General features: G+C 38.1%; 1 protein-coding gene and 3 long non-coding RNA genes across 11 annotated transcripts in view; 2 read left to right on the top strand and 2 right to left on the bottom strand.

The window, feature by feature from the left end:
* MOSPD2 (motile sperm domain containing 2) overlaps positions 1–12,005 on the top strand; it is a 34,439-nt gene extending 22,434 nt beyond the window's left edge. For 4 of the 6 annotated variants that reach the window (NM_001397780.1, NM_001397781.1, NM_001397779.1 and 1 more), the window contains 6 exons: positions 2,668–2,780; positions 6,253–6,349; positions 7,101–7,197; positions 7,735–7,864; positions 9,311–9,413; positions 9,920–12,005. In NM_001397780.1, coding sequence (NP_001384709.1) covers positions 2,668–2,780; positions 6,253–6,349; positions 7,101–7,197; positions 7,735–7,864; positions 9,311–9,413; positions 9,920–10,066 — 687 coding nt within the window. In that variant the 3' untranslated portion in view covers positions 10,067–12,005. The remainder of the gene's footprint in view (positions 1–2,667; positions 2,781–6,252; positions 6,350–7,100; positions 7,198–7,734; positions 7,865–9,310; positions 9,414–9,919) is intronic. The other 2 variants (XM_046940714.1, XM_046940709.1) reach the window with 1 other exon arrangement.
* LOC107049616 lies at positions 468–21,407 on the bottom strand. Its single transcript, XR_001461972.3, has 2 exons — positions 19,350–21,407; positions 468–4,676 (listed from the first exon to the last, which is right to left on the bottom strand). It is a non-coding gene; the product is annotated as an uncharacterized LOC107049616 (long non-coding RNA).
* LOC121106665 lies at positions 12,597–19,902 on the top strand. Of its 2 annotated transcripts, XR_005839432.1 has the most exons (3): positions 12,597–13,135; positions 14,011–14,163; positions 18,133–19,902. It is a non-coding gene; the product is annotated as an uncharacterized LOC121106665 (long non-coding RNA). The 2 variants fall into 2 exon arrangements; XR_005839430.1 differs by having other exon boundaries at positions 12,597–14,163.
* Positions 21,408–22,284: 877 nt separating the features above from the next.
* Positions 22,285–23,199, bottom strand: LOC121106663. 2 transcript variants are annotated; one of them, XR_005839426.1, is made up of 3 exons: positions 23,023–23,199; positions 22,695–22,786; positions 22,285–22,507 (listed from the first exon to the last, which is right to left on the bottom strand). It is a non-coding gene; the product is annotated as an uncharacterized LOC121106663 (long non-coding RNA). The 2 variants fall into 2 exon arrangements; XR_005839427.1 differs by having other exon boundaries at positions 22,695–22,752.
* Positions 23,200–23,780: the final 581 nt, after the last annotated feature.

Raw genomic sequence — 23,780 nt, 5'->3', positions numbered from 1 at the left:
TTTGTATTTCCTCAATTTGAAGTACGTACACAGTAAAATGAAAAATTAAAATTACAGTTTCTGCCTTGATTTTTAGTTTGAACAGATTTGTCTGTTAAGACTAGCTTCTAAATGAATAAAACGTGTGCTTAGTACTTAATATTTCTTGATTATAGTGAATTATGTAGTAAAATATAAAAGATTTATTATGTTCAAAACTTGTCTAACTAGCGAATTTTTAATCTTAGGATATCTTGTGGCAAGCATTTTAAAACATCTGTTTTTCTCAGATGTCTAAATTAAATGCTTGAGAAAATATCAGATAAATAGTAAAATTTTACTACGTGCCAACTTTTAAAAATCATAAAAGTAATTGCTTATCTCAGAAGAAATTACAGCCCTAATTCATCATCTTGTATTGAAAATACAGTTTTCCTGCAGTAATGTTTATCCACAAATATAAATGTATTGCTTTCTGTAGAATTCTATGAAGTTATACCTCAGAATATGCAATCATAGTCAGTGGGGACATTGTTTTTATAAAGGACAGGGAAGGGAAAGAAAAAAAAAATGTGAAATTCATTCACCAGTGCCACACTTCGTTTTGGATTATGAATTGTAAAGCTTTTGTTTAAAGTAGTAAAACTCTTTAACATTTTTGTTTCCATTTGCTGTTTTAAATTTTCATCAGAATAATTTGAAACATGGCTGACTTTACAGTGCCCACTTGCATCTTGGCCATCTATTTATATAAGTTTATTTATATAAATAGATTTATTTTTTTATTTATATATCTGAGTTTAGGGTCAGAAGGAGGCATTACATGGCTATTCTAACTTCACAACAGGTAGACTAACTTGTTTTGGTTGTGGCACATTTGCTAAGATGTGATTCTCAGATACAGGAACATAATCACTGTTTAGTATGAAGGTTAGCTTTGATGCTGAACTGCCTCAATATATAATTTAATTGCTTGTTTTATTTCAGATTTCTACTTACTGTACTTTTTCAGTATTTAAAAATAATGTTTTATGGTATTTTCTATTTCCTACAGCATAATCAAGCTACTACTCAATCTTTTGAATTAAGCTGATCATTTTTACTCATGCATCGTTAACTTAAAGAGATGTTTAATATCCAGTCTTTAACGTACTTCTAAAATTCAGGGTGTATCCCATTGTTGTCACTGTTCCTGTTCAAGGAAAAGAAAAGTCAGCTGTCTTGCTTCAGTACGCTTTCTGTTCACATAAAAATAACACTTGCCATTTCTAACACAGATAGTATGTCAATGTTTGCCCCTTCTATGTTGAACTTCTTCCAAAATGTTTTCTAGAAACTGTTCCTTATTCTATGAATGGTTGGCATTTTAAAAGAAGTTATTTTGTACTTCACTGTTCATAAATATAACTTATTGAATATTTTTTATTAAGGCCAACTTCTGAAGTGATAGGTTGCAAGTGACCTGTGAGATTTCATTATTATTTACTGTGTTACTAGTATTTATTTGCATTATTTGTAGGTTTTTGTAATCACTAAGAATTCCTCTGATTTATTTTTATGTATCCCTCCTCTCATCCCATAGAAGTGCCTTTTTCTTTCCACAGAGTAGAGGGAACCATGAGCAATAAACTTAATTGTAAGTGCCTTTTCTGTAGACACCTGTATTTGGCACGTGAGATTCCACCTTCAGTGGGTACTGCTGTAATATTTTCTTTTTCTGGTAATTTAAATCGGAGTTATGTAGAATAAATCCAAACACACTGACTATGCAGTGTATTTATACAATAATCTTCTTCTTAAACTGCAGTTACAAAAAGTGAAATTACTGTGTCTGAGGTGTTTTGGTTTTGTTTTTTTTACAGAAATCTATTTTCTATGATACTGTATTTCTTCAATTCCCATACTTCAGATAATTTACATAAACTGAATACTCTTCCTATCTTCTGTCACTGTTTCAAGTAGAATAAACACAAAGCTAAGCAAACTGTTTAGCTAGCTGATTTTTTTTTCAAGTCATCATGCCACTTATTTTTCCAATTCTCTGTATTTTTTCCTCCATTTTGCATTTTACTGAGAATAAAGAACTCTATAGAATTATGAGGTGGACATCCAGCATACTTGTTGACTTGTATGTAGTTTCTTAACGTAACAGAGGAAAAACCTCAGAACCTAAGTTCTGTTATTGGAGCTCTCCAATACTTCAGAGATCAGTTTAAAAGAAATAACAATACATTCAGCGAGTTTTTAATGCAATGAAATGCAGAGCTGTTACTGTGTTTTCTGTTCAGTGTTGCAATGATTATACTGGGGTGTCACTTGGAAACTTGCAGTGAAAGTGTAACGTCAGTACTTCCTAAACTGGTATTAGAAATACCACAGCTTGCTTATCTGGTGTCTACAGAAACAACCAACTCAGGCATCAGGAAAATATATGGGAGGGGGAGAAAAAAAGGCAAAAAAAAAGTGTAGTATAATGTTATATATTAAAAATGCACAACTTACAATACATTTTTTTTATGTGATGGGCTTCTAGAATCTTCAAGGAATGAATACACATTAAATTTTGTCTGTAAAATGTAAACTATTGAAATAAGCCTCCTCATATTCTTTTAAGTACCTGCATGAATCTGTAGTGTGTGGTGTAACCGAGACTCCGAGTTAATCATTATAACCATCATTTTTACTCAGATGAATTCTGTAGAACAAATTTCCAAGTCAGAGGAAAATGACAAAACAGAGTTCAAACCAAAGAATGCAAAGAAAGCACTAACCACTTTTAAAGGACCTTTGTTACATATCAGGTAATAATGATAATTTTCTTTTCATCATTGTGCCTTGGACACCTGAGTAATTAGTTTTTAAAATAAACTAGATTTGTTCAGACTATTAAAAAACAGTTATTAACAAATACAATTTATTTATATGGTTCTTCTGCTTTTATGCATTTTCAGTGAATCTTTGTGTATCCATTGGCATGCTTTTTTCTACTTAAGTGTATATATTTATAAATATATTGGAAAACTGTCATCAGTGTGTATCTGTAGTAAGAACAGTTAGTAATTTGACACTATTTCTTACACCAGTTAAATCAGTTTTTGTGAAAATATCTTTCACTGTTAATATAAAAACCATTGAAGCAAGGTTTAAGATGGTATATACATCTGTGCTAGTAACTTGAACCAATTTGAATGGGTACAATTCTTTGTGCAGCGAGTGCTGTCTAAATTGCATATCTGCTTACAATCTCAGGTGACAGTATTTTTATGTCTGGCAGTTAATCTCTTTATCGTCAGGAAAGTTCAAGAAAAATCAATTAGACAATCTCCTTTCTCACTGCTTTTCAGGTTAAGGTGCTTGTTTAGAAATTGATGTAGATCTTAACTTCTATTTTCATTTGCAGTTTGCTATTAGATGAATGAAGAAAATACCTAATTTGTAGATAATTCCTTAGCTAATTTTGTAACTGCTGTACGGAATTAGATTTGGAATGGATTTGAATAATGATATATTCATTAGCGTCTAAACGTTTGTATGTCAAATTTTCCTATGTTTGAAATGAAAACTAGCTTTTTGCATATAAATAACTGTGTGAAGTCCTACTTTCTTGGTTGGCAGTACAAAGGCATAGACTGCGGAATTGTTATTTTAAAGGGATTTATAAAATCCATGGACATCTACTTAAGATTTTGCATGAAGAGAACTCGGAGGAAATATTTTGTTTTCTTTCCTTCCCTTCTGCCAAAAGAAGTAGATCCATCCACCTACTTAAAGGAAAAAAAAAAAAAGAAATTAAACTTATTTTTTAAGAGAGAAAGCCACTTTTTTCCTGCTATTGGAATAGACGTCTTGCAGATTATGTAAATATCAAGAATAAATGTTATGAATATTAGCACATCTATAGTTGACTGCCTTGCTGTCATGGAAAATAAAAATACTGTTATCCCCATTGGTCCTGCTGTTTTTTCCTCAAGTGAACTCTTGAAAGCATACACTCTCTTGTTGCTCTTTGCTAATACTGTCACTTTGTAGATGTTAGGCCTGCTTATGGTTTCCCTGGCCTCTTTCTCAGAGCACTGAACTGTTCTTATATATTTCAATTTACAAACAAATAATCAGTTTTCTGCTCACAGGTATCTATATCACACACGAGGCATACATAAACATTGTAGAGTTAGCTTTTGTTTGCTGATACCAGCACTGTTGTCTTGGCATGGGGACAGGGTAGAGACTGAAGCAGAAGCTGAGTCACAGCGGTGCTGGTCCTACGAAGTCACTAAAACTTAGTTGCCTTTCTATCCCTAACTGCTTCTACAGAGGACCTCCTGCACTGATATTCCTTACCTATCACTGCCTACCCCTTGTTTGCCTTGGTCTATGACCAAAGCTGAATAACAAAGCAGAACTGGCAAACATGCTCTTCTCTTCTCCCATGCATACAGTCATGCTCACAAGTAACTTTTCTCTTCCTGGTTAGTATCACTGCATTTGCCTTGCGTGCCTTCCTAGGAAAGCCTGATGTTTATTGGCCTTTCTCATGTTACTGTATTTGATAAGGTTAAAAAAAAAAAAAGCCACGACAAATAAAAGACAAAAGAAACCACATCTCTTTACTCACAGTTTTTAGCAGAAGAGTAGCTCATAGTGTGTTTATAGACCAGACTTTGTAATATGATATGAACTGTTTATTCCCCACACACCTAAGTAGTAAAGAAAGTAGTGTGAGAAGGCTTGGGTGCTTATACTATCACCTCCATCCCATACTATGTAACTGCTTGAATTGACAGGCAGTAAGCCTTCAGAGCTGGCTCTCAAGTGTTCTGCTGTGGGGTTTTTTTTTTGCCAGTTGCCACAGCTGGTGGTACAGCAAGAAGCATGAGGCTATGGCACAATATTCTCCCAGCTCTTTTTGCCTGTTTGACACTAGTTTATGCTTTCCAATCCGATTTGTGATTTATCTTGCAGTTTCTCTAACATTCACATCTACAGTAGCTTAGTAATAATGCAACTGAAGTGCCTTGTAGCTACAATCCTTTTCCCTATTCTTGTTGATTATTTGAAAATTTGTGAAAGGGAATAAAAGATCTCAGAGAAGGAGGAGGAATAGTTAGTTACCTTATTAGTCTTTTTCACACCCATCAGTTTCTGCCTTGCTTAGCAGAGTTCCTTCCTTCCTATCGATAATGCTTTTGTGTGGCTCATCTAGCGCACTGCAAAACATAGGCCCCTTCCTCCCACACAGTCACCATTGGACTCTTGTTCTAGCATAGGAGTTCAGGCTTGCCATCCAGCACCAAGATTTTTTCCTCTTGGCTAGTGTACTCGCATGTTTAAATGAGAGAGAATAGAGTATTGGTATTATTAAATGAGATCATTTGAGGAAGAGGTCAAACATGAAACAAGTATTCCAGAAAGAGGCAAAGGGCAGAAGAAAGCAGAACTAAGTCATTTTTGAAGAAGAATATCCAGTTCTGTATTACTGCATGCTATGGGAGTTCCTTGCATAGTCCTTACACTGCATATTTGAAGGAAGCAGTTTTTCATTGTTTCTTGAATTTCCTCTCAACCCGTAAATGAGCATGCCCTACTTTAGGCCTCACAGTGTTCATTTGAATCTGTAATCCCAAATGAATTTAAGTAGTTGGATGTGGTTTTCAAAGATTTTATGCATAACTCTTAATTGCGCAAGGTAATAAAATAAGCAAAACCTTAGGTTTATTTACACGGCTCCAGAAGTATGTAAAGACTGACTCATAAGCACAAATGAATTTAGCAGTAGTGATTGTAATGTTTGCCACTTACAGACACCTACCAACTCCTCTTATGTATGCACTAAAGCCATTAACAAGGGCAGACTTGAGGTGGAAATTGCTCCCTGTCTGTAACAGCTTACAACCTTTAGTCACAGAGTTGAAATTGATTAAGTTTTTCCTTAGCATACCATTATAAAATGTAGTGGCTGAAGGGACTGTATGTATCTGCTGGCTAACCCTGTTTTGCCAGTGGTCATGCTCATTCAGGTCGAAGAATTCAAGGGCAGTAGTCAATTCAACTAATGTAGCTGGGTCCATTTGTGGCCATGAGTCAACTGTAAGCTTCAGTACAAAATTTTTGTGCCTTTTTTTCACATTTTTTTTAATGCAAAGCTGTTTATAGCAACCATAGCTGAAAGGCTGAATGTATTTTATTTGCCTGTAGCAGAGATGATGTTTTTTTTTATATCGTATGTAATAAATATAATTTGAATAAACCAACCCTTCCATATATTTTTACCAGTCCTGCAGAAGAACTATATTTTGGATCCAAAGAAACTGGAGAGAAAAAGTGTTTGATAGTTCTGACAAACGTCACTAAAAACGTAGTAGCTTTTAAGGTAAATATACTAAGCTTGATTTGCTTTATTTTATTAAATGTTAAACAACTTCTGCATAGTTTTGATAAGGAGGAAGAAACACTATTAAGTTCCTTTCCAAGGGTTTAATTTTTTTAACACTGTTGGGTTGTTTGAAGCAGATCAAGGAAATATTTTGGCTGAATTTGTTCCTATGGTATGCCACCCCAAAGGACAATCAATAATACAAATCTTTGGGGCATTGGCTGAAAAAAGAGCTATAGAGATGGTTAGTTCTTTGGTGACAGTATACTACTCAATTATAACAAACAACAAGAAAGCTCTGAGCTTTGGAAATGGATGTCCTTAGAACTATTTGCCTTTTAAAATCTTGGCTGGGAATAAATTAGTAGCACTCCATAATGACACAGCTCCACCTGCAAATGTTGCTATCAAAGGAATGAATGCAGTTACTTCTGCTTCAAAAATTCTGAATTGACTTGCATCCTGGTTTGATTTTCCAACATGCATTCTATGTTCCCTTCACATACAAGTAACTGAAGTTTCCATACTCTCAAGAATTTTGTCAGATGTTCCATTTGAAAGTGGTTGAGAGGAAAAAATGGAATAGTTTGATTACTTCTACAGAGTAAGGTATTTTAAAGATATGCATCACTCTGTCTTAATCAGTATTTAAGGATTTCTGTATTATTAATCATTACAGAATTAGATTATGAAAAAGTCATAATCTGTGTATTTACTGTATACCTGCTTATTATTTTTTTGTATTTAGGTAAGAACAACTGCTCCTGAAAAATACAGAGTTAAACCCAGTAACAGCAGCTGTGAACCTGGCACATCGTTAGACATAATAGTCTCTCTTCATGGTGGTAAGTAAAATCTTATGCAGAATTTTGTAGAAAGCCTGGATGATAACATCAAGACTGACGAGCTACAAACATTTGCTGGTAGTAAGGCTGAGTGAAACCAGTGTCTACTTGACTGCTGTGTGACAGTATTGCCATCCATAAGAGAACATGTCTGTCATATTAGCATTTGAGCAACTGCCCATACTGATTTACTGCTCCACATAGGCATAAGCAAGTGTTGTCTGCAACTGAATCTATTCATTATCTTAAAAAAATACATTCCTTACAAAGTTGTGGGTCACCACTGAATTGCTCAGATTAAACTAATTCTGTTAAAAAGAAACTGAAGAAATTTAGAAAAATGATAATGAAAACTGTCGAGCATAAGAGAATGATTTTATCATTTTCAGTTCCAATAAGTTGGTCTTCGATGTCCTGCACGAGTTCTCAATTTAAAACGCTTTTGTTCAAAAGTGCTCCATGTGCTTTGTAGTACTATTACTTTATCCAAGCACTTCCCTTTTTTTTTTTTCTTTTTAATTTTTTCTTGGAGGGCAGGTTTTTCAGCTTCTCTGCAGGATCGTTTCCTTATAATGGCAGCAGAAATGGACCAGTCTTCTGGATCAGGTGTACCAGAACTGGCTCAGTTTTGGAAAGAAGTCCCTAGGACCAAGGTGATGGAACATAGGTGAGTATAGGGTTTTCTGCTGATATTTTTTTTAGCCACTGTAATTTATCTGTTTTATAACACTCGCATTATCATAGTCAGTAAAGAATTCTCCAAACCCAGTTGTGCGCTTGCTGACAGAAGTATGTTACCATGGCTTTTTCTCTGTTTTAAGTGATGAGAAGAGTTTTTTAATATGTAAAACACCATGCATGGTAGTCTGCACATGCTTTTCTTTTTATTGTTGCTTTATTGTACAGCTTAAGTGTTAAGCAGAAAAAAAGTGTAAATAGATGTGAAAATACACCTGTGCAGTGTATTTGTGTGTGGGTGTCTATACATATATAGATACATATATGTTTATCATAGAATCATAGAATGGCCTGGGTTGAAAAGGACCTCAAAGATAATTTAGTTTCAACCCCCCTGCTATGTGCAGAGTCACCAACCACGAGACCAGGCTGCCCAGAGCCACATCCAGCCTGGCCTTGAATGCCTCCAGGGATGGGGCATCCACAACCTCCTTGGGCAACCTGTTCCAGTGTGTCACCACCCTCTGAGTGAAAAACTTCCTCCTGATATCTAACCTAAACATCCTTTGACCTAGTTTAAAACCATTCTCCTTGTCCTATCACTATCCATGCTCATACATACTCATATATACATATATATACTTGAAGTTTTAAATGAGGTTTATTTGTCTTTTTTTTAATGATCCCCTTGTGGTACACAAGCAAGGAGAGAATTACCAATACAAAAAATGTTTTCTAGAAACTATTAGAAAATACTCACTATTTGCTAGGGAAAAGTAATTGTACAGAAACTCTCTGTAAAAGTCATTGTGTGTGAATGCATGTGTTTTCCTTATATAATGGTGGAAAAATACCCCTACAAAGATACATACCCCAATGCACTTTTTCAGATATACCTGTTCTTACTTTCTTATGATTGTTCACATCTAGTAGTATCACTGTACATCTCTAGATAAAGTAATTCATTTTACCAGAGATTCTACTGTATCTTATAAACTGTGTAGAATTCCGCTACCTCCAATAGTGGCTTGAAACTCTGTTCCTGCATTTTTCAACTGTGAGAGAGGTGGAGGACTTGCAAAATAAGGTTGCTAAGGATTAAAATGGAAACAAAACCATTATATTTTGTTTGCTGTTAACACTTTGTTGCATTTTTGGTAGTAAGCATTTGATTGAGTAAATTCCGTATTACAAAGTTCAGATGATGAAGGTATATTTTATCTGTGCTTACAGATCTTTTTGATCTGTCTTTATATCAAAAGCTGTCAAAATATAATTGAAGAAACTTTTTCAGACTATCATTACAGTAGTTAATTATAAAATTAATAGATGACAAAGCACATCTAAATAGCAGTTATTTGGACGGTTTATTTTCCCTATTTAATTTTAAATTTTGATTTTTGCTGTGCATATTTTTTTTTAATCCTTCAAACAGGCTCAGGTGTCATGTCATAGAAAGCAGTAAGCCTTCTACTCTGACATTAAAAGAAAATGCACTAAATATTCCAGCAAAAACCAACGAAGATTTACATATGCAGGTAATAGTGTGTTCCTTTGTGCTAAATCTTGAACAAGCATATGAAATATGATGCAAAGATTTGTTTTGTACTAAATGTTCTTGATACTTTGTAAATTAGACTGCTTGAAAAGCTTAGAGCTCAAAAGTAACTAAATCGGTGACAGTAATTTAATTATTTTACTTTACTGAGTGCTAACAGTTTAATAAGATGTACTTCTAGCGCAGTTTATTCATTCGTCTTGTTTTATGATGCATCTCAGATGTGAACGAGACTCGGCAGTATCTATTGCTTCCTAGTCTGGAGATATCACCTGCTTGATACAGGCAATATAAATTATCCGTAACCTGTAAAGTTCTAAGCTTCTTTAGTAGAACAGTCTCTTGAAGCATGTAGCGATAGAAAAGGTGTCACTAAGAGAAACTGTGTTTTTAATGTGCTTAATGTTTTGTGGCTAAATAGCTCTATGTTAGCAAGTGCTTTCATTCATGGTAATTTAAAATTATTGAAATGTTTTCTATTTTCAGCTAACTCATTTACTGCAAATTAATAAAAGACTTCAAGAGCAGATTGATCGCTGCCTTTGGTTCCAGCAGTTGTCAGTTGTTTTATCATCATTATCAGTTACTATTGTTGCCTTCTGCTTCTACCTGGCATATAGCCAGAGAAGCTAAAAAGAGCCATTTTGCGCTAAAGATGCTGCCTATCATGATTGTCTGGAGTGGAAATGATTCCTGTACTACACTCAGATTCCGGAACTGCCAACATGAGGTTTGTGAGTCCACAACAATGGATGAGTTTCCTGCACAATGAAGTGAATGACCAAGAAGGGAAGTTATTGAAAGTTGACACTTGGAACAGTGCATGAAGGCGATGATAGAGCTGGGAGTTATTTCCACTCTACAGCTTAATAACTACTGAACTGGAAGAAGAAAACCAAATACAACAACATAATTTAAAACTTCAGTTGCTTTTTTCTCTACTCGAGTACTTTAAATACAGTATTTCAGTTATTTTCATCATATTCATTCCTACATTCAAAATTACTCTCACAGAAGGTGTAAGCAGTCTGCTTGATGTATTCTAAAGTTTCATATATTCTTTCAGGAAAATTTACAGAAATTATGTACTACGGGCAGATTTTTTGTATAATCTAGGTACAGTCTAGTATAAAGGAAGGTATTTGTTAGTAATTATTTTGGTACTTCAGGGCCATTGCTTTCTTTAATTAAATTCTTTTTTTTTTTTTTCCTTTTCCTGAAAGCAAGCATACTGTAAATATTTTCTTCCAAATAACATGCACACAGCCATACTGACCAGCAAAATAATCATGGCTTGATTCCAAAAATAGTAATGAAATAGTCATGCTGAGACACTGTTCCTATTCCCTCCCTGTTTCTTATTTTTATGGGTTTTTTTGGAAGCAGCTCTTAGTGACATTGCAGGAGTGTGACAGTTGGCTTTTGATGGCCGAGTTATGGTTCCTAAAGAGATTAATAAATACTGTAAGGACGTACTCTGAGATGTGCAATATGCGTAAATCACAGATGACTTTATGAAAAAAATCAAGCCAGAAAGATTAAGTATTACTGAAGGCGATATGAAAGTGTTATTTCTACCATTTCTCAGAAAAATATTGTAAAAATGGTGTATGAAGCGAGCATTACTTTATTCTAACAAGAATTCTTTGTATTCGTGGCTGTAAATATGTACATTAAAATGCTAAACACCTAAAAGGAGACTGATGGTATCTTTCATAAATTTAATTTTTTAACTGTAGATGATGTCTAATTTGTTTACTGGAATTAAGTTTTGCTACAATTTAGCTTTGTAATAGATTTAGCTTTGGTTTGTTGACTTCAATAGATAATAAGAGATTACTGGGGAGAAGTACAGGTCATAATCTGCTTCTGTCTTTTTGGTGATGGTATCTCTCCAGTGTGTTGTAGTTATAGTATCATTTCTAGGGAATAGAAGAGGACAGTTTTGAAAATGTTAGTAAACTGATTGACTAAGGAAGCAGGAATGGTTCAAAGTGATTACTAAGAACTACTGTGTAAAAGGCAAATTGTCAGAATTGCTTGGTGCATGGTCTTTCTTCTGTACTTTCTTAATTGATACCTTATTCTGCCATAGTCTGTGTTTCTTATTTTTTCATTGATCTGATTTCTGTACATTTTCCTTCTCGACATTTTTTTCTGAATGAATTCACAGCTTACATTATTCACTGCTAACTGTTGAACGTTTAAGTTATTTTCATGTGCACAAACTTCAAATGCTTTGCTTCCAACAAAATGGATTGTTGTCCTGTTGAGAAAAGTAACAAAGTGATTTATAACTTTCAGATAATAATTACTAACCATGCTATTAAAATGCTGATTCCTTAATTTGAGTGGATTGAATAGCACTTTACTGTAAAATTGTGAGAAATATATTCTTACAGTATTTGCCAATATGAATATTTTAATGTTTTGGTGCTTTCATAAATATTTTCTGTATTTTATTACTATGTTGGTATTTTCTTTGTATGATGAATCAGATGAGCATTTTTTTCTATTTTAATATGTTCCAGAAAAATACAGTTACAAAATAAATTTGAGGAAATACACAGTCTTTAATGTTTAGTCTTTTAAAAACAGCTACATCTTTTTAGATTTTTATTTCCTTTTTAGTCTGCAGATGCTTAACGTGAAGGAGAGGTCAATATGGTAATGGCCCATTGCCTGCAGTGTGATAGAAGTACTGATAATACTGAAATTACAGAGTTCAGCAGTCATATGAGTTGACATTTTACTCAAAACTGAGAAAAAAGATTATTGAACTCTCTTTCTAGTGAGACTGGCAGTGTCCAGAGGAGGGCCACTAAGATTATCAGAGGGCTGGAGCACCCCTCCTATGTGGAAAGGTTGAGGGAACTGGACTTGTTTAGCTTGGAGAAGAGAAGGCTCTGGAACGACCTCATTGCAGCCTTCCAGTACTTGAAGGGAGTATATAACAGGAGGGAGAACAGCTGTTTACAAGGGTGGATGGTGATAGGACAAGGGGGAATGGTTTTAAACTGAGACGGGGAGGTTTAGGTTAGATATGAGGAGGAAGTTTCTCACTCAGAGGGTGGTGATGCACTGGAACAGGTTGCCCAAGGAGGCTGTGGATGCCCCATCCCTGGAGGCATTCAAGGCCAGGCTGGATGTGGCTCTGGGCAGCCTGGTCTGGTAGTTGGCAACCCTGCACATGGCTGGGGGTTGAAACTGGATGATCATTGTGGTCCTTTTCAACCCAGGCCGTTCTATGGTTCTATGATACTATGATCGTGTCCAAACACAAAGTCCAGTCATAGCAGTCTTCAACACAGTCCAAAGAATAGCGGGTGCCTGCTCAAAGGACTGCTAAATTCTTCCTTTTGCCAATTCAGAGTCTCCTGATTTGTTAGTAATCCTTCCTTTCTCCCAGTTTCTCATCCTATCAGGTGTATTAGCACTGTACTTGAGTTGGTGGAAATTCAGGAAATCTTGCATATGAAAAAAATGCCTTTAGCTTCTCTTTATTTATCTTTTATTTCCTTAGGTCCACAGTAGAAAGTATTCATTCTTTTACTGCCACTTGGGTTTTTCTTCACAAAATATTTTTGTAGATTTTGCCTCTTGCTAAAAATACCTTCTTAGACGAATGGTAAATTATGCATTTTGTTCGTCTTGATGAGTCCATGAGATATGCCAGCACTTGATTCAACCAGCAGGAAAACAGTGAGTTCCTTGAAATATTTTTCAAAAGCATTATGTCGTTGTATGTCTTTCCTTTGGTCTTGTTCAGACCTTCCTCCTGAGATAATTATGTGTCTGTGCAAGCTCATTTTATTGAGGAGCAAAAGGCTTTGTCTGTTAGAATTTACCAGAAGCAACCACTAGTGTAATAGGTACTTTCTGCTGTAGAGCTAAGTAAAAAAAATGTTACATCTACTCCTGTTATTCCAGTACTTATGTATGTTCCAGTACATTCCTGTATGCTATGAAATAGCCAAAACAGTAAACTAGCATTCCTGCATTGAGAGAAAAGTGCTAAAGGTTCTGCCCATCTTACCAATTTCATTTAGAAAGCCAGGAATGCAAAGTGGAGCAACGCTACACAGTGTGTTCAGTGGCTGTGTGAGTGGTCTTTCTAAAGCAAGTATTGCCTTACTCTGGGGCCCGGGAGGGAACAAAAGCAGTTTTGATATTTTTTTTGTTCAGATCTATTGTAGTCTAGTTTAATTTGCAAATAAATGCCTCAGACCCAAGAAATCCAGATCTCCACTCTCAGTCTCACCACGACCACCATCTCATTTTGTGATCATGATGAAATCTGAATTAAGATATCCTTTGGGTAATGATGATGCCGTTTAGCAAACCCTGTGTGGTGCTGAGTTTTTCAAAATTGCAACTCTCTTCTATTTCTTCTGCCCTGCATCTGTTAAAATCATTGCCAGTATCATTTTTGACAGCTTGGAGCTGTATCTGAACACCTGTTATTCAAACCCCAAAGAAACTGTCAGAAACGAGAAGCATCGTTTAAATAAATACAGATGACAACAACAGTGTGGAAAAGAAGCATAAACAGAATTTGTTACGCTTTTATTTTCTAGAATGCTACAACTGAGAAATTCCTGCAAGGAAAAGCAGGTCTGGGCAGCCACCACAGGTGCTTCATTAATCTGTTGCAACTGACACAGATTGACGCTTAACGTACTGCCATGAGTGGATGATTACAATCCCCATACCCTGAAGGGCATTTTCATGTACGCAAGTACCATTTACCATATTTTCCTTTTTTTTTTTAATGCTTTTTTTTCCCCTAAATTTAAACTTGCACCTGATGGTGGTGACTCAAGAAAAGATATCGTAGTGCTTTTTAAAGTAAAGTGGTATTTTCTTCTTGAATTCACAGTGATAGTCTTTGTTCTGCAAAGAGGATGTAAAAACATGGGTTCTCAGTCTAGCCTGGAAAGCAGTGGGAAACCTTAGAAAAGCAGTGTTTATTTGTGCTAGTCTGTTGCATTATATGATAAAAGTACTATTTTTAAATACTATCCTGAGCAAGCGTATATTGAATTGTATGTAATCCCAGCTGCTGCTGTTCTAGCAGGCGCTGTGATTGGCAGTCCTTCACACTGGATGCCTGGTGGAATATAGAGTAGGTGCTAAGTAATTTTCTTCCAACCTGTATAGCAACTACAGTATTCCTGTGCTGCTGTCATGTACCAGTGTTTGGATGGAAAACATGGGGATCTGGTGCAGTCTGAGAGCCTTCAGAGCACATTCTGCCCATCTCCCAAATCAAGGAGAAATTGCAAAAGCATCTGTGGAGGTGTATTTAATTCTCTCCACTACATTCGGTAGGTACATCTTCTAGAAACCTTGAGAAGTATTACACAAAAAGAAAAAGGTGAAGTAGTCAAGGAAGGAGCTGTATCTTGATTTTGTCTGCTCTTTGGAAAAATGTGGCAGCCAGGCACGTTTGCACTCCATCCATTTCCGGTGAGATTTACCTTCCATTAGCCATCTCAATTTGGATATATATCTGAAGTTCATCAGTCACATAGATGCTGTCTTAGAGCAGTCAGTAATTGAAAATGACATGTTAGTCCTTGGAAAACTCAAGAAAACTCTGCTTGCAGGAGATTCACAAACAAGAGGAAACATGCTCATTCTGTATTGTTTCTTCAGTTTTGGCCACTTTTCTTTGTTGCTGTCCTTCTACTTTTGAACACCTCACTGTCTTATTGTGTATTTATCATAACAGAAAACTTGAAATACACATCGGACCTATTGCCATTAAACATGGAGAACACTAAGGTCTAAAAAGATCGAATTAGCCTCTCCAGCTGTAATGACTGTAATCTGCTTAAAACAACAATAAAGTGTCTTACATGTCAACATTTTGGCAACTTTTGGGCCATGCACATTTAATTAGTTTATTTTAATGCACTTGCAGATCAAAATAGAGTTGAGACAAATCAGTAGAGAAGAGAGAAGCTTTGCTCTTTTGACAAAACAAGAACATTTACAACTCAGAAGCACTTTATCTCCTTGAGTGTCACTTTGAATGAGTCAGAGAGGATAACGAGCTGGTGCAGGAGAATGTGTGATGTGATATCATGTCTTTTCATGTGCTTCTCAGTTCTACCAAGGTGAGTTACTGGTGTGTAGAGCTGAGAAACTACAGTACATGGCACGCCATGGGCTGAATTACAGGTGCCATTTGTGTGTTTTTGCATAGGTTGCCATGCTCCATTTATGTAATACATAGTAAAACTTTTCATTTGTATCTTACATAGTATTTCCAATAATGTTTTAAGAAATATAGTTCAGATCTTCAGGAACAGTCTAAGAGATTAAATTCTGCATTAATGTTGCAAAGGAACCTTCATTCCATAAAATTTTTTAAAGGAATTAGATAGTTCCTTCTACACCTACAATACCAACTGCTGTAGAGGACTAATAAAACCAGCTAATTAAGGCATTTGTATCTTAAGAACTCTTACAGCTGTGTAAGAAGGAGAGGTTTTAAGACATCAGTACATGTATTACCAACCTCACCAGATAAATACACTATTTTCTAGCACCTATTTTGCACAATAAGTGGATGAAGAAAAAAATGATAGGGTGAATTAAAGCAGACAAAACAGTGATTTTCCAGCAATGAGGGCCCTTTAAAGAGGCAGAATTCATAGGATTTCATAAGATCCTCTCTGAAAGAAGGGCAAGAAGGAGAGGATTCTTCTATGGTCTGCTGCTGTTGTTCTTAAGAGTGGCGCATAAATATGAAACAATTTACATCATCTTCATATGCTCTCATTGCTTTGACATAGCAGTGCGTCAGTGGCTCTGGTAGCATGCAAGATCTTAAGGAAGCTTGCCTTACAGCTCATACTGCTGCAGTAAGGAGGACCTTGTGACATCTATTTTTCTGCATATAATTTAACAGTAGAAATGTGGAATCGGAAAACTGTGTAATCAAAAACCTTCCAAGCAAACCAGAGCCAGGAAAAACATCACTGAGCCAGCTTGGATTAAAAACATGAATTATCATTTTCACCCATTCAGGCTTGATCATCGTCTTTCTATTTCCCAAGCCTAAATTCCAAATCTCAGCATCCAGGTTGTATCCATTCATACACCAACCTGTCAACACATGAGAAACACACAAGATCTGTAGCAGGGCTGTCTTGATGTGATGTGTGATCTTCTGGGTTGTCAGAGCTGTGAGTTTCAAAAGAACAGGCTGAAGTGCAGCCATCTAGTTTTGCTGTTGTTAGCTGATCATGATCATTGGGAGGTAGTGTCGATCTGCCTGATGGTAGGGAGGCCCTTCAGAGGGATCTAGATAAGCTGGATCACTGGGCTGAGGTGAATTGGATGAGGTTCAACAAGGCCAAGTGCCAGGTCCTGCACTTTGGCCACAATAACCCCATGCAGCCCTATTGGCTTGGGGCTGAGTGCCTGGATGACTGTGGAGGGGAAAGGGACCTGGGGGTGTTGGTTGATGCTCGGCTGAACATGAGCCGACAGTATGCCCAGGTGGCCAAGAGGGCCAATGGCATCCTGGACTGCATTAGAAATAGTGTGGCCAGCAGGAGCAGGGAGGTAATCATCCCCCTGTACTCAGCACTGGTGAGGCCACACCTTGAGTATTGTGTTCAGTTTTGGGCTACTCACTACAGGAAAGACATTAAGTCCCTGGAACGTGTCCAGAGAAGGGCAATGAAACTGGTGAGGGGTCTGGAACACAAATCATATGAGGAGCAGCTGAGGGAGCTGGAATTGTTTAGTCTGGAGAAGAAAAGGCTCAGGGGAGACTTCATTGCACTCTACAACTTCCTAAAGGGAGGTTGTGATGAGGAGTTTGGTCTCTATTCCCAGGCAACAATCAGGGCCTGAGGAAATGGCCACAAGTTGTACCAGAGGAGGTTTAGATTAGACATAAAGAAAAGCTTTTTCTCTCAGAGCGTGGTCAGGCACTGGAATGGCTGCCCAGGGAGGTGGTGGAGTCACTGTCCCTGGCAGTGTTCAAGAGGCATCTGGATGAGGAGCTACAAGATATGGTTTAGTGGCTTGTGGTAGCAAGGGTAATGGGAGGACAGTTGGACTAGATGATCTTATAAGTCCTTTCCAACCTTGTGATTCTAGGATTCCATGATTCTATGATTCTATGTACCATTCCTCAGTAAATGTATTCTCAGTCCTCAGCCCCTTGCTCCTTGTCACTCTAGGAAATAATGCTGGTTGACATCAAGCAGGATTTTGCAAGTAGTTACAGATCAAGTCAAAGATAATTTAATGACTTATGCATATCAGGCTAAATCATCTTACAAGTGCTGATGACTCAGTATCCATAACTTCATCTCTAGTGTTTGGATGTCAGCCACCTTTCTTTTCCACACAAGGAGTTGCCCAACATTGTGGTTTAGGTCCTCTTTTTTTTAAACACATCTGAACTTGCAAAGAACAAAGAAAGAATGCAGTCATCTTCCATTTGGATTAGATGCTATCTGTCAGATGAAAACTTCATGACCAGGTTACAGTCTACTAGAAGGCAATCAGTTTTTGAAGGGTTTTTTTGAAGTGTTCCCATCACTGAAACTGAAGGAACCACTTATCTGTTTACCAAATGATATGTTTCTTTGATAGAGTTTTCTAGATGTGAGTCATGCTTTAGCAAAACAGGATTTCAGACTTCTAATAAAGCATTCTGGTCCTTTGCATAGGTTACTTCTTTATGAATAATCAAGAATGGAAAAGATGTAAAGATTGGACTCTGAAGTAAACAGAAAGCTTACTCAACTCATACCACTACACTCATTAGGACAGGTGTTTGAAATACGCCTGCAATGCATGCTTTCTCTTGAAGATGGACTGCACTGAGCTGCCTGGAGGAATGAAACTTGCTTGTCCTGGCTTTTCTCAGTGTACTTTGAAAGACGTGGGAGGGGGACATCAGGGTGCTCAGATCTGAGTACCTTCCCTTGTTAGTGCTGTAAGTTCTTTCTTAGCAGAGGAAACTGTGACCAAGTGAATATATGTCATTATCTCAAATGAAACATGATTGTATTTCCTATTTTTTCTAACAGCACAGAGGTCATTCTAGACATTTCCAATCCTGTAAGTTCATCAATTTCATCAGTTCTGACCTTTCCTTCATTTTTTGTTACTGCAACTGTATCTCAGCTTAGGCTAGCGGATGCTTCACTTGTCATTTTTGTCCCTGGCCCATGGAGACAACTGAGATCCAGGCACTCAAAAACCCAGCACGGACGTGCACTCTGCTGTTCAAGCTGGTTCCAGGCATACAAGGATATAAGCATGAAAATGATACTGTTCTATACATACCTGTTACCAAAAAGTAATCTCAATCATCTTTGAACTGGTGACCAAAACTCTAAGCATGTAATAATTTAACTTGCTTTATTACATAATAATAATTTAAGATAAATCAAAATTTGTTAAAATTTATTGAGTAAAATTTCCAGTGGGTGTTTTTTCCTCCAGGAAATGTAAGGAGTTCTGCAACATGAAAATGGGTTGAAAAGCCTCTATCTAAAGACATACCTCTGTGCCACATATTTTCTTCAGAGCTACCGATATGTTCTGGTGTTACTTATGATAGAGTTTCCATCCAGAACTTGTCTGAAATCTCACAGCAAACTGACAGAAGCCGTGGGAGAAACTGATCGATAATTCCCAGTATAATTTGTGATATACTGCTGCATGACAGTGAAATTAAAATGTTATTGAATTAGAGAAAATATTTGATTGGTATAAGTGAGTATTTGGCCAGAATTTGACCTGTGGAAAGCTGGATAAAGGTGGTATCACAGTAGTTTTGAAGAAGTAAAAAACATTTTTTAAATAGTTCTGTTTACTGAATACAAAGGATTTAACGCTATCTTAAAAGTGAATAAAAAATAAAAAGCACCTCTCTCACCTGACTCTCAGACAGCGTGATGCTGAAGAGGAGGTGCCACCAGGGCTGGCATGCATGCTGCAGGCTGCTGAGGAGGGCAGGAGTAAATGGTACTGGTGCCATGTCTGCTGGCCACGTCTACATCTCGAGAGGTGGAAGGCAGTGTGGAGCACGGAGCTCAGCAGAAACCTGACCGAGTTTTGCCTGTGGTCTTTTTTTTTAATAGGTCTGCTTCAGACTTATACAGATTTCACTGTAATTGCTAGTCATGACAGTCTTCAAATGCTGAAGGTGATCAAAGGCATCAGCTTAAAAATACAAAGCTGGCATTACAAGGAAGTGATTTAACCTCTCTCGGTAGGCAGGTGTGTGTTGGGAGCAGAGAGGGGTTCATTGCTTCAGGCATCTAAATTGCAGCTGTAGTGAAAAGCAGCAATTTGTCTAAATCCATGACAAAAATCCTTCTAAACTGTCCTAACAGATCTGCTCTGTAACCTGACTGTACGGGGAAAGAATAATTTTAAAAAGCATTAAGATTTAATAAATGAAATAAAAATAACGTGTTTATGCTCTATCGGTAATGTATATATATAAACTTTATACATATTTAATGCCTACAGCCATTTTATTGTCACAAAAGAGAAGACATTAGGAGTGGTGAAGTTTCCAAGCAGTGAGGTTAGATAGCCCTGTTAGTGCTCCTCAGCTTCCCTTCCCAACAGCCTGATGAGTGATGGGCACTGCGCTTACATGTAGGCTCATAATATCACAGCGCTGAGCGGCCTGCCAGCACAAATCAGGGATTTCTTGGCTGTGAATTAGCACCATTAATAATTAATAATGACCCTGATGCTGATGAATGTAGACCTGCTTATTCTTCGATGTGATGCTGAAAACCCTGGTGTGCCACTGGGTGTCCTCCTGCTCAGTGCTCTGATGCAGCTGAAGAACCAGGGAAATCTCTTGCAGGCGTGACAGTGAGTAATACTAGTTAACTGGATTGATCTAAATTAGACAAATGAGATTGGCACAGATGGGGTACCCTGTATCATTGGCAAAAGTGACTGAGCTGCTTTGCTGGAAGTGCTTAAAAACTCCAAATGAACAGAGCTCTTGCAACATCCATCAGGAGACTCCTTGTGCCAAGCGAGAAAGCTTCACCAGAGTTTTAAATAATGCTCACAGCTCACAACAGGGTCTGTGCGAAGGCATCACATTGCAGAGGCATTTGTAATTTAGACAGTAAAAGTGACAAGTGGGGAAAGAGAGTGCTCTGCTGCAACTTTTGTTTGGCTGTCAAAGAGAAAAGCCGTCAGAAAGTTTAGAAATCCAGTGCTGGACTTTCTGATGGTAAGCTGGGGGGCTGAGGGCTGCAAGCCGCTTGGTGATGAGGAGGGGATATGCAGTCTGGCTTTCCTAGCAGTTATTTTTTTGCGTTCTTGTGACTCAGTGGGAGTCTCCAGGGGAAAGCCTCCTTTTGTTATGTAGTTTCTACTCGCCTGAAAGAAGTGTTTTATGTAATGATGTGGGGGCATAAACTGCTCATGTGTGAGCGATGGGGACACGAAGGACATGGGGCCTGGGTGACAGGAGGTGTCCTCCCATCCACAACCCAGCAGAGGCACAGAGGCTGTGGGGACCTTTGCTCTGCGGCCTTGTGCTTCTCCCTCTGGTACCAAGCCTGCTCCTGGAAAGCATCTTCTGGGTGTTTGGGCTGTGCCCTTTTTTGCTCTATTTCAGCTTTTGGGAGCACAGCATCCCCTTACCCAGAGGATGCGTTTTACTGCTTGAGAGAATTTTTTTCTAATTTTTTTTTTCTATAGTGGCCCATCTTCTTATCCTCCCCTTTCATATTGTATGCACTCACATAAGTTTTCTACCCGACATCCATAAAAACAGATCCTTGCAAGCAATATCATTGCTATCTGTAGGTCCGTATCTCTAAACTTGTCCTGCTGGGTAAGTTTAGAAGTACTGTTTCATTGTTCAGGTGAAATATTTGAGACTCTGGACCTCATTTTAGAAAACACAGAATCATAAAATATCCCAAGTTGGAAGGGACCCACAAGGATCATGGAGTCCAACCCCCAGCTCCACACAGCACCACCCCAAATCAAACCCTATGTCTGAGAGCGCTTTCCAGACGCTCCTTGAACTCCAGCACTCGGGGCCGTGCCCACTGCCCTGGGAAGCCCGTCCCATGCCCACCGCCCTCTGGTGCAGCCCCTGTCCCTAACCCCCAGCTGCCCCTCCCCTGACACAGCTCCATGCCGTTCCCTCGGGCCCTGTCGCTGTCACACAGAGCAGAGCTCAGCGCTGCCCCTCCGCTCCCTGTGAGGAGCTGCAGCCGCCATCAGGCCTCCCCTCGGCTCCTCTGCTCTGCGCTGAGCACACACAGGGACCTCAGCTGCTCCTCATACGTCTTTCCCTCCAGACTCCTTATAATCTTTGTAGCCCTCCTTTGGATGCTCTCTAATAGTTTCATGTCTTTCATTTATTGTGGTGCCCCAAATCACACACAGAGATCGAAATGAGACCGCACATCGCAGAGCAGAACAGAACAATCCCTCACCAGGCTGGCAGTGCCAGGCCTGATGCACCCCAATGGAGATGCTAAAAAGCCCAGACCTTTAAGATTCAAAGAGGAAAAACTAAAAACTAGGTGTAGCCTGTGGAAGACAGCTTGGCAGTCAGTTAATTGTAACATTTTAACAGGGTAGAAATAGTATAATTCACTTTCTTTACCAGATTAGTGCTATTTTGTGTATGTAGGCCCCTTCCTTAAGCAAGGCAACAACATCCTGCAGTTTCTTTTCTATCCCACCCATAGCAGAACAGAGGATGACAAATTCAGCCCACTTCCTAATGACTGTGGAAAGGATACTGTGAGAGACAGAAAGGACATGGTGTGAGACAACATCAAACGAAGGCATGAGTGGTATGATGACAAACAGAATGGACAAAGAACAGTTTCATTTTAATGCTTCAGAAGGAAAGATGGTTCATAATCAATTGGTGGTAATAATATTGTAATATTGAAGCAAATCTACAATAAGGCATTGCAGCCCAGAGGTTTCCTCTTGAACCCAGTGACATGGGGTAGTCCTCTCCTTCCTCAGCAGGGGTAAGGATGCAAGAGGCCTCCAGCCTCAGCTGCAGTTCGTGTATATTCCATGAGACTAAGAGAAGGTAAGATTTATTCAGCCTTCTCCAAAATCACTCCAAGCTGTAATGTCACAAACTGTACTGCAAGCACTCTTAAAAAATCTCACTACATACAGGTAAAGACATAAAAATCTTTGCCAGTGGCTTCCTGAAAAAAAAAAGGAAAAATGTGTCCACTTGCCATACAAGGCATTAACTCACCTTAAAAATTGCAAGTCAGTCCTTCTTCTGTAAGGTTTTCAGATTATTTCTTTTTTCCCTTTTTGTAAAATAAGAAAGATGTTGGAGAAAAACTGAGAAGCAGAAGGATAACAAATGTAAAGACTGTCAGATTGGCATAAATCAAAAGCTTGCCTGACCATCCATCCATTCACCTATTCATCTTTCCTAGTGCTTCTCCCACCTCCTCCCCTCCAGTAATGATCACTACTCTCCCACTTGATGCTGTACCCAGCCCCCTTTCACCCTGCTGAAGTAAAAGAGCAGCCCTATAGAGCTTTGTCACTTTGTCGGGACAGGTCACTGTCACCTTCCTGTCTCTTGAAGACCACAGTATCTCAATAAGTGAGAGGGCCTCAGGTATTGGGGAAGAGATTCAGCTGTCCCTGTGTCACTATGGTGTAAGGCAGAAGGTGTTTGTGCTGGCATGGCCCTCCCAGGTCCAAGCAGGGAGTGTAGCCAGGAATGCTGTGCTCTGGGACGTGACCATGGGTCCACTATTGTGACATCTTCCTTTTTCTTCCACCACAGAAACCAAGAATTCTGCCTGGCCATGCAGAGAAGGGCAGTGGCAATTCAGCCAGACCAACAGGTCCTCAGTAGATCAGACTGATGGAGGGATCAGTGATCAGAAGGAAAAAAAATTGTGGTTAATAAATCACTCTGGTATGCAGGGGATAAGAGCATGCACAGGATTTTCTTTTCACAGGAAGAACTAAAAACCATTACATGGAATCTGAGGAGAAAGCATCATGTTCAAATATCGTATGAAGAAAGGCTTGAGTCATAGAGAGTCTCTCCACATTAGTATGTATTACAAATACTACTGAACATCTCTCAATTATTTTGTCTCATTTGAGAGGGACTTCAAATTCCCTTATTTCAATACCTCAAACATGACACTTATATGAGCTGATTTCTTTCCAGCTGCATGGATTCATTTATAATTTAAGTTTTCATCAAATTGAAATATCATCCAAGTTCATATGAATTTAATAACAGCATGGAGGCAAAATAAATATCAAAGCATTGAGAAAGGGCAATACTGTGGTTCTAGGGGTTATGTTC

The sequence above is a fragment of the Gallus gallus genome, chromosome 1 (genome assembly GCF_016699485.2).
Source record: "Gallus gallus isolate bGalGal1 chromosome 1, bGalGal1.mat.broiler.GRCg7b, whole genome shotgun sequence".
Taxonomy (NCBI): domain Eukaryota; kingdom Metazoa; phylum Chordata; class Aves; order Galliformes; family Phasianidae; genus Gallus; species Gallus gallus.
The sequence above is the reverse complement of the archived record's forward strand: the minus strand, read 5'-3'. Positions and strand labels throughout refer to the sequence as shown.